The sequence below is a fragment of the Arthrobotrys flagrans genome, assembly GCF_004000055.1.
Source record: "Arthrobotrys flagrans strain CBS H-5679 chromosome Unknown unitig_1, whole genome shotgun sequence".
NCBI classification, from domain to species: Eukaryota; Fungi; Ascomycota; class Orbiliomycetes; order Orbiliales; family Orbiliaceae; genus Arthrobotrys; species Arthrobotrys flagrans.
Window position 1 is genome coordinate 1,357,056 of NW_027137556.1, and position 12,122 is coordinate 1,369,177.

At 45.6% G+C, this 12,122-nt stretch overlaps 5 protein-coding genes across 5 annotated transcripts; 3 read left to right on the plus strand and 2 right to left on the minus strand.

Annotated features, from left to right (window-relative positions):
* Positions 1-1,182: 1,182 nt before the first annotated feature.
* Positions 1,183-2,925, minus strand: DFL_008397 (uncharacterized protein; the record flags this gene model as incomplete). The annotated part of the gene is made up of 1 exon (XM_067638122.1): positions 1,183-2,925. The coding sequence occupies one exon, from the start codon at positions 2,923-2,925 to the stop codon at positions 1,183-1,185; it is 1,743 nt and encodes a 580-aa protein (XP_067486044.1).
* A 92-nt stretch (positions 2,926-3,017) lies between these two features.
* DFL_008398 (uncharacterized protein) lies at positions 3,018-3,964 on the minus strand (the record flags this gene model as incomplete). The annotated part of the gene is made up of 3 exons (XM_067638123.1): positions 3,018-3,051; positions 3,139-3,346; positions 3,946-3,964. 3 exons carry the CDS (start codon positions 3,962-3,964, stop codon positions 3,018-3,020), a joined length of 261 nt encoding a protein of 86 aa, XP_067486045.1.
* Positions 3,965-5,840: 1,876 nt separating this feature from the next.
* On the plus strand, positions 5,841-7,414 carry DFL_008399 (uncharacterized protein; the record flags this gene model as incomplete). The annotated part of the gene is made up of 4 exons (XM_067638124.1): positions 5,841-6,044; positions 6,116-6,615; positions 6,678-6,742; positions 6,804-7,414. 4 exons carry the CDS (start codon positions 5,841-5,843, stop codon positions 7,412-7,414), a joined length of 1,380 nt encoding a protein of 459 aa, XP_067486046.1.
* A 711-nt stretch (positions 7,415-8,125) lies between these two features.
* DFL_008400 (uncharacterized protein) lies at positions 8,126-9,466 on the plus strand (the record flags this gene model as incomplete). Its single annotated transcript, XM_067638128.1, has 5 exons — positions 8,126-8,210; positions 8,879-9,001; positions 9,080-9,094; positions 9,275-9,298; positions 9,360-9,466. 5 exons carry the CDS (start codon positions 8,126-8,128, stop codon positions 9,464-9,466), a joined length of 354 nt encoding a protein of 117 aa, XP_067486047.1.
* A 21-nt stretch (positions 9,467-9,487) lies between these two features.
* DFL_008401 (uncharacterized protein) lies at positions 9,488-11,630 on the plus strand (the record flags this gene model as incomplete). The annotated part of the gene is made up of 8 exons (XM_067638129.1): positions 9,488-9,644; positions 9,761-10,092; positions 10,157-10,268; positions 10,331-10,476; positions 10,532-10,892; positions 10,950-11,027; positions 11,083-11,551; positions 11,612-11,630. 8 exons carry the CDS (start codon positions 9,488-9,490, stop codon positions 11,628-11,630), a joined length of 1,674 nt encoding a protein of 557 aa, XP_067486048.1.
* Between the last annotated feature and the right edge of the window lie 492 nt (positions 11,631-12,122).

Consider the following 12,122-nt stretch of genomic DNA (forward strand, 5'->3'; position numbering starts at 1 on the left):
AATCAGCATGATTAGGCCTGATAAGACAACTACAAATATTTCTATCAACGGAATCCTCCAGAGCTCGCGCGAAATTTTTGAAAAACGTCGTCAAAAATTACACATCCCGCTTACCTCCCCGATCTCGGAAGATGATCATTAGTTTTCTGTTAACATCCCACCCACCTAGGCTGCAGATGGCTTTGAAGCTAAGCTTTTTTCTTCGAATTTAGTTTCTAAATATGCCATTTTGACATCTGATAATTTGCATATCTCCAGGATCTAATCTACTAATCTGATCAATCTCCACCTTCTTCCTGCGTGGACCCTGTCACTTTTGACCGTTTCGGGAAGGCGTCTACATAGTCTAACGGAACTTCAACAACCAAGTAGGCTTGAGCGAAAGCTTCTGTTGAGTTAAGCATTTCTGGATCACTCAAAAACTCTTGACGTGCATACGTCGGGTTCAGCCGTTTCAATTAAAAGGGTTTCCTCTTGCTCAACCCTTGAAATAGTTTCTTGTTCAAATGTTTATATTTGGAAAAAAAGACCCGAGAAGGCCGACACAGAAGACATCGTTAGCGTCGAATTCACGAAGACCGGCAGAAAATTTCTCTCGTATGGGATACTAGCTAACTCGAAGGCGTAGAGGCATTACGATGTGGCCTGATATTTCATGTTAACCCACGAGATTCGAATTTATGAAGTCGGAGATCAGGAAATACATGAGATATAGCTTCCGAATTTGACAGGGCCGTGGGATCTTAGTCACAAGCGTGAATACCTAGGTATATATACATGTACCGCGCCGAGGACGATATACTTTTAGAATGCCCATGCACCGCGTGTTTGCCCGAAGCATTTAGGATACAGACTCTCTATCTACTATGATTGGGGATAACTCGATAACTTATCAGGATGTCAGGTTTTCCTTCCTCCCTGAGGCCTTGTAGCCGCTCCGGTGGGCTTGATTTCCCCGTGGTAAGAATCTACGGTTACCCCCAGTCCGCCACGGATCGATCTGACCTTCTGGAGCGATGTTATAGAGTCGGAGATATTAGCTAATGCATTAAATATGATACACGTAATACTACACTTAGGAATGTACGAAATACAATGACCTATACTTTTGGATTCTAAAGACATGCCTGCCGTAAAACGCCGATAGAACATCAAAACAGGGATATTTTGATCGGGAAACTTTCATCCTAAATAAATACTCCTGAAGACTCTTTGGCATTCAGCAAGATCGCTGCCCGCCCAAGTCTCAGCGCTCTTCGCCCTCTCCCCAATAACCGCCAACATCACACCTGCAAAGCAAAACCCTGCCATATCCTTCTTCAGCTCATCAAGGTGTCTGTCGTTCATGACACCAACTTCCCCCCACCCCATCCATCCATCTAGTACTTTGCAAATCCTGCTTGCGAACTCTTCTTCAAAAAGCATCTTGTACAGCATACCCTCGCATACCTGCTGCACGTTAACCGACGTCGGCACATAGCCTTCCTTCTTAAGATATTCCATACAGGCAGCAGATACAACAGCCTGTGTGACCCGATGACTTGTCAAAGCGAGTTCTTTCTTCCTGAACTCCTCTTCCTGCCGCTCCCTTTGTTCATCCCTTTGTTTTTGTAACATCGCCTGCGCATTTGCCATTTGCCGTGAACGCTGTGCTTGTAGACGCATTGCCTCTGGCATGTTCTTCTCCAACTCTCGCTGTCTTATCCCTTCCAGGAATTCCTGGTGTCTCTGTTCATGGAATGCTTTGACCTTAGCCTCTTTTCGAGCCACCATCATCGGGGTCTCCTCTTCCTCTAAAAGTCCCAGCCAGACGAGGGCACCGTGCGGCATTGTGTCCTTTTGCGCAAACCTCATAACATCCATTGGAATAGAATACTTCCACAGGCCCTTATGGTATTCTCCCAAAGTTGTTACAGCGCCAGCGGCAAACCAGATGTTCATATTGCTTGTGCCGCCAGGGTATTGAAACTTGAGATGCTCGATGCGGAATGAACCGTAGACGTCTGACCCGTCCAGTGTCTCGATTTTTGCATCCTCAAGCCCGGTGGTACCTAGGAAAAGTCGGACCGGGAGTCGGGATGTCGAATCTTCAGCACTCCAGTGGGCTGGTGTATTAATCGCTGGGAAAGGAGGTGGTGGAATCTCTTTCTCGGTGGTAGAAGGGTCTGCTTTGATATCGCCAGCCTTTTCGCTGGATTCGCCAGCGGTATCTGGAACCTCTGCCGGCCCTTCTCCTGCAGTTGGCTCTGGAGCCTTCTCGAGCTGCAATTCACTGCCTTGGAGCCTTGCCCAGTAAGGAGGTAAGCTGCCTTCGTTCCTTGAGCCGAGTTCATCGGCCCAGAAGAGACTCAGACTTAGATGTCCTTCTGCCTCTTCAGGATTGCTGACGACGAGTACACTCCTCTTCGCTGGCCCGGATGTAGTTAAGAGTCTCGTCATCCTAGGTGTTTGTAGACCCATTGTCTTCAACATCCTGACACCCTCAGCATCCGGTACCGCTCCTCGGTCCAGTAAAAATGTTACCAATTTTTCGAAATCGATCTCAGCCTGGGGCTGTACCATCCTTTCCCTTAGACGCAAATGATAATGGACTCTTCCTGTAATGATTTTGTGCCAATTGAAAATTGTCCAGCTTCCTCCGCGAATTCCGGATCTCTCATCGGATTTTTTCCAGTACTCTACGTCATCTCTTTGTAAAGGTTGTATCGAGTACCGAGGATGTTCGACCTCAACGGTACCAGACATGAGAGATGTACGGGTAACCGCTTTAATGTAATTACGACGAAGTTCCCGACGGATATGATGCTGGGTAATTATAGCGACAAGAAATGTGTAGAGAACAGGCATAACACCTAGGACGGCAAGGGGAACACCGATGTAGGTGATAATATCGGAGGCGCTCGTTCCATCATCACTGTTGCCCATTTTTGTAGATTTCCAGCCGGAGATGTCGGTACAACCAAGGGTATTCTGAATTCTAGACGATTGAGTATTGAAACTATTGGATCACTCAAATATCAGATCGAGATATAAACGATGGTTTGCGAAGGCCTTCGTAGAGTCATAGTTAGTCATACTCGTTCCATGATGCCGAACTATCGGCTATCGATTCAGGGGAAGACTCGTCGACTGCCTTACCGATTCTCTAAGGCACCTTCGACATCCAAAAGCGCAATCCACCCAGGCCAAAATTCGGCTTCGCGACAGACAATTTGCACCAGTGCCGACGACAAGGGTGCAATGTTAAAATGTCGGATTTCAACCCTCTGCCTATGGGTATTGTAAATGTAAAGTCGAGAAACCCATTTCGACAATAGGAGACGGTCGCGACACGATTCCGCAAGATCTAAGATTGAGAATCAAAACATCAGTTCAAAACGCCTGGACCCGCATCGAACTTAAGCGGTGACCCTTAATCTCGCCAAGGCCTGTTCCTGAATCTGCGTCTTAGGCACGAACAGGGTCTATGCGAACAAACGAAGGCCAGCTCACGTGGCCATACAAAAATAGATCTCAAAATATCTTGGGATAAATATCGATATCGATTTATATCAAGAGAAATGAAATGATACATGATATTATTCATTCATATTTCGAAAATATCCCTTTGGTGTTTCGAAAATCCTGGCAACTTGATCAGTTATCTGATCACGATCCCCTGGCGGACAAGGACATATTCTCGGCCCTGCAGAGCATGTCCAAGACAGTTCAGTGATAAGTCTGATAACCAGGGATATTATAATACAGGCTTGTAGTAAACCTATAAAATGGGACAAGATGCATGAGCCTCCGTAGACATCAGCGACACGGAATTTTCCTGGAAAGTCACATGCAGAAATGTAAGCGTCAGCGGGAATCAGCCACCATTAGAACAGTGTTGCGTAGATTTTTCTTGGCTGGGATGGACCTGACGCTTCGCTTCAACGGCCAACTATCCTCATATACTCGTCCTCAATGGATTCATTTTTTCAAAAAATATTTGCAATAGAGAAGCCAAGATATCGTTGACACTATTTACGCAATACTACGATGAGGCCATTTTTGGAACTAGCAGATATGAAAAATTGTCGGCTGCTTATTCGAGCAATCCCAATCACCATCCGTCTGATCATCAACGGGAAGCCTCCTGTCTATCTTCTAGGCGGTTGAAACGAACTGTTCCTGCTTACTACAAGATGGGGTTCTCGACCTCTAAATCCTAAGTGTGAGAAGATATCTCCCTCCGATTTTAGACGGATTCTAGCCCGTGGAATGCAGGTTCAGGTAGGCGAAAATGGCTTCAGCAGCATGCCGAAAAATCTGAAACCAGCCCGACCTCGATCGAATACATGCCATCAAACACATGCAAAGTCCGCAAGTGACTATTTGGGACGTTGGAAGTACCCGTCGACCACTTGTGCCGATGCTTATTGCTAGCTCCCGTAGCTCTCTGCCGTGCCACTTCATCCAATTTCCCAGAAATGAGGTTTGAATAGATTCATTTCTCCTCATGAGCTCACAGATGCATTGCATATCGCATTATATTATCGAAGTTCTCCAGTCACTTAACACGAACGAGCTTTCGTTGGACAGTTGGTGAAATGCCAGCAAGCGAGAGGATGGGGCGCCGCCACGATCTCGTTCAAATTTGATCAAATCCACACTGGTGTCTGCCGTTCCCCACCATCTTTCTCATGCCACGATTCGACGGAACCGCAGGCCCAGAAACAATATCGGGGTAGGGTAGCCTAGACACAGCTGTTTTAAGCTCCATAGTTCCAAGACAAAGAAACCCCATAGGCCAAGCCAGAAACCCAGTCACTAGCTGGGAAATAAGACCCAGGGATCAGCCAAAGTGTCGAACAGTGATCCAATCACCAGCGAAATGCCACCTTTGGAAATCAACCCCTCCGACAGGCGCAGAGGCGGTACGCTGTGAAGTGCCTGTCGTTGGCTCGTGGTTTCACAAGGACAAAAGAGGAGCGAATGGGAATCTCTTTCTGTTTTGTCGCATTCGCTTTAGATGATTCCCCCTTGTTCAAATTGACAGGTTCTGAAGAGTGTCGATACTTTGCGTTTTTAAGAAGATCGAGTGAGAATTCGGCAGCCTATCTATTCTGGGAAACAGTTCTATTTCTTCCTCCCCAACCACATTTTCCCTTTATTTTATTATTCTATTATGGTTATCAAAAAGATTAGACGAAGGGTGGTACGAAGCTAAGCAAAGGTAGTCAATGCCGTCATTCATTCCCTAACTTCATGCGCTTGCAATCCCTGTTGTAGATGTTTTGGGAAGGGTCCATCCTTTGGGAACAGCTCCAAGCGAAACGACCACAGACACACCTTTCGACAGTTGTTGAGTCCGCTAACTATCTTTTTTGACAGTTTCCGACTTAAAAGTAGTCTGCGATCTTTTCTTTTGATATTTTACATCCTTAAACAAAACCTGCAGTATTATCTTTCCCAACGGGTTGGAATTGCTGGTCCGGCTTATTCTTCTACTTCTTTCTTTTCGACGCTTTTGCACCCACACATTCCTTTTGGTCATTTCTTGCTTGGATTTTCGGAACTCGAACGACAGGTCGTTGGCTCGTTTTCTCTTTATTCCTTCGGAGGCGTTTCCAATCAAGCCCGTCTTCCTTTGTACTGGCTTTGCAGCTCATATTCGACGGCAGTCTCTCCAGGTTTTCCTTTTCGTTGCCACCAACATTATTGCTTCGACTATACTAGTATCATGTCGAGGTAGTTAGGGAGAAATATTTCCAACATTTACACCGACTATATAGGCTTGACGTGTACCCTCCGGCAAACTCCTAGAGGAAGGGAAGGGAAGGAAGGAGAGAGGGGTGTTCAACGACGCCATGGATAGAGCATATACACTCTCCGAAGTAGCGCAATGGCCGAAGGCGAATTATGTCAACCCGGAATTGTATGGAACCTATCTACCTCCCGTGGAAGGTTTATTACTTGCATTGTCCTCGACGGCGGTGATATTAAGAGTAGTAACGAGGGGAGTTGTAACAAGAAGCCTGGGTATCGATGATATAATCATTCTTCCGGCTTGGGTAATACTTCCCTACAATCTAGGATCTATGGAAGCAATGTGTAAAGTACTGACAAAGTATGACTGCTATAGGGTTTCGCAATCGCCGATTCGATCTCTCACTTCAAAACTCTCAAATATGGCTGGGGAAGGCACATGTGGGATATCGACTGGCGGAATGCGCAGGATATTCTCTTTTGGCAATGGATTAATGGTTGGGCATTCTCATTCAGCGTTATGTTCACCAAAGTCTCGATTCTCTGCTTCTACTTGCGCGTTGCAAGTCAGAAGGGGTTTAGATGGGCAATCTACATCGTCCTAGCGTTCTTCTTAGCATGGAGTTTGGGACTGGCTATTCCGATGATCTTTCAATGTCAACCAGTACAATCGACATGGCAATTGCTGGGGCAAGGTATCTCGAAAAGGTCGTGCATTCCTTACGAGGCCTTCAAGCACTTGAACATGGCACAGGGAGGACTCAACTTGGTGAGCGACATAATTCTGTTTTTCTTGCCATTAACAACAGTTATGGCAATGAAGAGGCCAAGGAAGGAGAGAGCTGCGTTGGTTGGGCTGTTTTCTCTGGGTTTACTGTCAGTTCCCCTTTACATCTATTCGAATTGATATCTAGAGGAAATAAACTAACGGGAATCAGCGTTTGTATATTTGCAGGGTTGAGGCTGAAGGCTTTGCACAAGACCTTCGAAGGTGATCATACATGTATGTTCTATCAATATTCTCGGAGGCCTCATCAAGAAGTCATACACTAACAATGTCACAGGGTATGGTTACGAACTCTGGCTCTGGGTCAGTCTGGAAGTCCACATCGGCATCATAATTGCCAGCCTGCCCGGAATTCGGCTATCTTTTATCATGCTGTTCCGCCAAGTTCCCCTCTTCACAGCCCATGACCAAGTCGAAAGCACACTCTTTTCTAATCCGGATTTGAAATTGACGGCAAACCCTCTAGCGACCACTAATGGCCGCTACTTCGATGATAATACAACGATTACCACAATCTCAGCAGTCGACGGAAGCGGTGGCGGCTCAGGGTTTCACGGAAACGGCGTGGTAAAACATAGCCCTTCGCTTCTACAGCGTCTGAAACTCGCTGGAGGAGGGCACAAGTCGAATAAATCAATAACCGATGAAAAGGACTTTGATTTCAATTCACAGATCGGAAGATCTAGGAGTGCAACTTTACAATCGACACTGGGTGCTGGCGACGACTTTGAAGAAATCGCAGTGCCACCACCGACATTTGGAGGCTTCTTGGTATACAAAAGTACCGAGATCACAGTGACGAGTGAGTCCGCTGAGGGGCCGAATGCAAATGGAAGGCCAAGGAGCCCTCTGGCTCATGACTCTCCGCTCGAGAAGGAGTTTTTATGATTTTGAGTTTTTATGCTATACCTCGATTGCGGTCTCGCTTTTTTCTTATTTGACCGTGTATGTCGACGGACACGAAACAAAATCATATACCCAATTTCGCCACGAATTGTTTCTATTTCTGTGTATTTTACTTGTATTTTCGATTACGCCCGGATTTTTTAGTGGAGTTATTCTTTGAGTTTGATTATATATGCGGCGATAATGAGGCTAACAGGGACATTTTGGATGAATTTACGGAAGGAAAGGTGCCGCTATGATATCTAACCCAACCAAATTATGTATATATGACGATAAAGATTTATTAGAAATTCGAAATCCCACTGACATCTCCAGTACTCGCGCTGAATTTTCTATCCCTCCATACTCGCACATGTAGGGTCTAGAGGCACATGCAGAGAGACGCAACTAGCCTACGGGCCGCCATCTGATACCGCGATAGATGTAATACTATGCAGATACCCGGATATACCACATAAACGAAATATCCTTGTTAAAATTAAAGTTCATATGAATTCAATGTCAACATTCCGTTTAGAAGTGGAGTGTTATGACAGTAGCCATATGTCCTGCAATATCCCAGGTTGCTATATTTGTATGTAAGATCGATCTGCGCGGTCTTCATATATTCGCCAAATTCACGTGCACAATATCCTTCAAATTTGTGACCGAAATGTAATTTATGAAAGAACTGCAGGACGGGAATTTACAGGCATGAAGTTTCTACAAATCTGCGCACCAGATGAGGGGATTGGTGGCATTATCAGTGTGAATTTGTCAGTGGATGAAAGCCGACAGGGTATGTTCGTATGAGGCATTGCCTTCCGATAGTTCGATATGTATAGCATGATCATATGAGACCGGGTAGACTGGCTTGATTGATCAACAATGGCCTGATGAAACTACGTAGCTACATAGTATATTAAGTACCAGACTAGAGGAGTACTCTAGATTGTCGATGAAGCTATGATGCACCAAAGGTCCATATCATTATCATGAGCTCCTTGTGGTGTTTGGAATGTAAAGGTCTGTAGTGTGGTAAGTTTTGTGTTGGTGTCACAGATGTCTCGGCTTCACTGTCACTCGAACAACACAGCGCGACAACCGTCAATAGCTTTTACATGCAGAAACCGCCGTCATAAATTTATCTTCAATCTAATCTACCAAACCATTCATCATCTAATCAGCCTCTGAACAGGCAGTAGGTGCTTATACTTCATATCGAACGACCAGATACCAACTATTATTTGCACCTCTCTCCGGCTTCCGTCTACCAATCAGGTACATCAATTTAGGCGTCACCAGAAGCTGTGGCGCAAGAGCTCCGTTAACGACTATTCACCGCCACTCCTCGACGAATCGGGGAAGTCTAAACTTGGCTGACATTAAGGCCTTCTGTGGCGGATTACCCCTCCTTCTGCAGGAAATTCAAGCACACGCTAATACTGGAAACCTCGTACGTGCCAGCGAACAAACCCCCCAATTGTCAAAGTCAAAAAAAAGTGTCATCGGCAAACTTGAATTCCATCTTGTCTAGCGAAACGGCGGTCTCTATCAAGATCCGGTGGTTGTTGACGTCGATTAGGAACTGTGAGGATTATATCCCTTTTCCCCCAAGCTTGCCGTGACGAAGCTTTGTCGCTTATACCGAGTTGGTTACCTTGTTAGTGGTTCAACGATTTGGTAATTTTGCAGCCACTTGAGAGATTCGAGCCTTTCCTAGGCATTAGGATTAAGATTATTTGCCGCTTCGATTTGCCCCCTGCTCGACCTGCACAAGACTTGCTCAAACAATCTCCACCTACTTGGCTGTCGGCGACTCTACTCTTTCCTTAGTATCAACTTCATCCTTTTGCTTCTAAGGGCATCTTCCTGGGGTAGTTGAGTGTCAGGATTCGTTTGTTAAGCACTATCTTTCAGCAGCCTCCTATTCTAACGTCAGCAGTAGCTCACTCCTCTCAACTTCTACCACTTGCATCTCGATCACAGCCGCCCCACGAAAGCATCGGAAACTTCATCACAACGAAACTAAACACTCTTGAATTGGGAAACTAGCTCATATCTACGATATTCATCATGGCGGACGCAGCAGCTTTGGCGAAAGAGAATACGGCGAAAATCGAGGCGGCCATCAAAGCGGTTCAGGAGAAGAAGCCCGTCCCTGAGATCGACTTTACTCTGCATACTATGGAAGATGGAACTACGGTTAGCACACAAGAGAGAGTCATCAAAGGTACATAAAGCTTCAAAATACTCTCGATATTCCAATATCGACCGGCTGCTCCTCATTTCCCATCGGCCTTCGCCGCTACCACATACGGAGCTTAACTGATATACGGGATTATGTAGATGTTCAAGCTCCTGCTACCCAAAAACCGACGGATGAGCAATTCTACGACCCGAATGACCCTACCAAACCTAATCTTACATTCCTGAAGCAGCACTTCTACCGAGAAGGCCGTTTGACGGAAGAGCAGGCTCTCTTCATCATCCAAAGAGGAACAGAAATTCTTAGGAAGGAACCGAATTTGTTGGAGATGGATGCCCCCATCACAGTATGCGGTGATGTCCATGGTCAATACTACGATTTGATGAAACTCTTCGAAGTTGGTGGCAATCCTGAGGAGACCAGATATCTGTTCTTGGGAGATTACGTCGACAGAGGCTACTTTAGCATTGAAGTAAGTTTGGCGATCCCTGGGTTCCATTGAAGGTCAGATAGGAGTATGCTAACGGCTGGAACAGTGTGTTTTGTATCTTTGGGCCCTCAAAATCCATTACCCGGATACCCTTTGGCTACTTCGCGGAAACCATGAGTGCAGGCATCTCACAGACTACTTTACCTTTAAGCTTGAATGTATGACGTCATCAAGATGGCTTTTGAGAGGATATGCAGCTGATGAATCTTTTTGTGAAAAGGCAAGCACAAGTATACTGAGAGAGTTTATGATGCATGCACAGAATCTTTCTGCTCCTTACCCTTGGCTGCTGTTATGAACAAGCAGTTCCTTTGTATCCACGGCGGCCTCAGTCCGGAATTACATACCCTCGACGACATCCGAGCTGTAAGTTGGTGGTTTGGGATCGGCTATAGTTGTGATTGCTAACTTCGCGTGGTAGATTGACCGATTCCGCGAGCCACCCACGCAAGGCCTCATGTGCGACATCTTGTGGTCCGACCCATTGGAAGAGTTTGGTCAGGAGAAGACGAACGACTTCTTCACGCACAACCATGTTCGTGGATGTTCCTACTTCTTCTCATATCCCGCCGCTTGCAATTTCCTTGAAAAGAACAACCTTCTTTCGATTATTCGAGCCCACGAAGCGCAGGATGCCGGTTACCGTATGTATAGGAAAACAAAAACGACCGGCTTTCCTAGCGTTATGACCATCTTCTCGGCACCAAACTATCTGGATGTCTATAACAACAAGGCTGCCGTACTGAAATATGAGAATAATGTTATGAATATCAGACAATTTAGTGAGTGAAAGGCTTATGGAATCGTGATGCGGGATTAGGATTGCTAATCGGCTCTAGATTGCACACCCCACCCGTACTGGCTACCTAACTTTATGGATGTCTTTACCTGGTCGCTTCCCTTCGTCGGCGAGAAGAGTTAGTATCCAGTCCCTATCTGAGCTATTTTATATATATTCTGACAATCCTCTAGTCACCGATATGCTTATTGCTATCCTCAATACCTGTTCTAAGGACGAACTTGAAACCGAAACACCCCTCTCTGCTGAACCTTCATCGCCTCCAATTAGTGAATCAGGTGGAGACCCCGAAAACCTCGAAGCGAAACGCCGTGCCATCAAGAACAAGATTTTGGCCATTGGTCGTCTTTCGCGTGTCTTCCAGGTCCTCCGTGAGGAATCAGAAAGCATCACAGAGCTTAAAACGGCTGCCGGTGGTAAGCTGCCGGCTGGTACATTGATGTTGGGCGCTGAAGGTATCAAGAATGCGATTCACGGATTTGAGGATGCTAGAAAGGTCGACTTGCAGAATGAGAGGTTGCCACCTACCGCCGAGGAAGTTAATACCAAAGAGGAGGAGTCGAGAAAGGAGGCGATTCAGAAGGCAGTCCAGAGCGCTGACAAGGACCCGCAACTGAACAAAATTGCTAGGAGGATCAGCGTGTAAGTTTCTCCCAGCGAGGCCAGCATGAATGATTGGATGCTAATGACTTGTTTCAATAGATCTCGAAAGGGCGACTGAGGAGTAATTGGATTGTGTCCTATTCCTTCTGTTTTCAACGCTTTTTAACAAGACCAGCGACCTCGTTTTGCAATTTACTTGCTAGATGTATCCTATTACCCATGCCGATTCTCCAATTAAGACACCTTTCTATCCTAAAGATACCTCTTTTTCAAAGCCTGTATACGGAGGATCTGGTCGATTCCCTCCCTTGTCCCTTTGGTGCACTGCTTTTTTGTTTTATGGGAAAGCTATTCTTAAACTATTGAAATGGAAGAAGTTCTCACCCTTTTTTATTTTGGTCTTTTAATATAGGAAACGAAAGTATATACGATAACAATGGAAGCGTGCTATGAGATGGCTAGATGCCGAGATACCTGATACTTGGCCCCAAGCCTACAAGCAAGAACCTGTAGACCATAAATATTTCTTAGTTATTTTATTTTACTTTTTTGTTTGCTCTACCTCCGATAAATATTCTATATGAATTTCAGCATGAAAAACAATATGCAG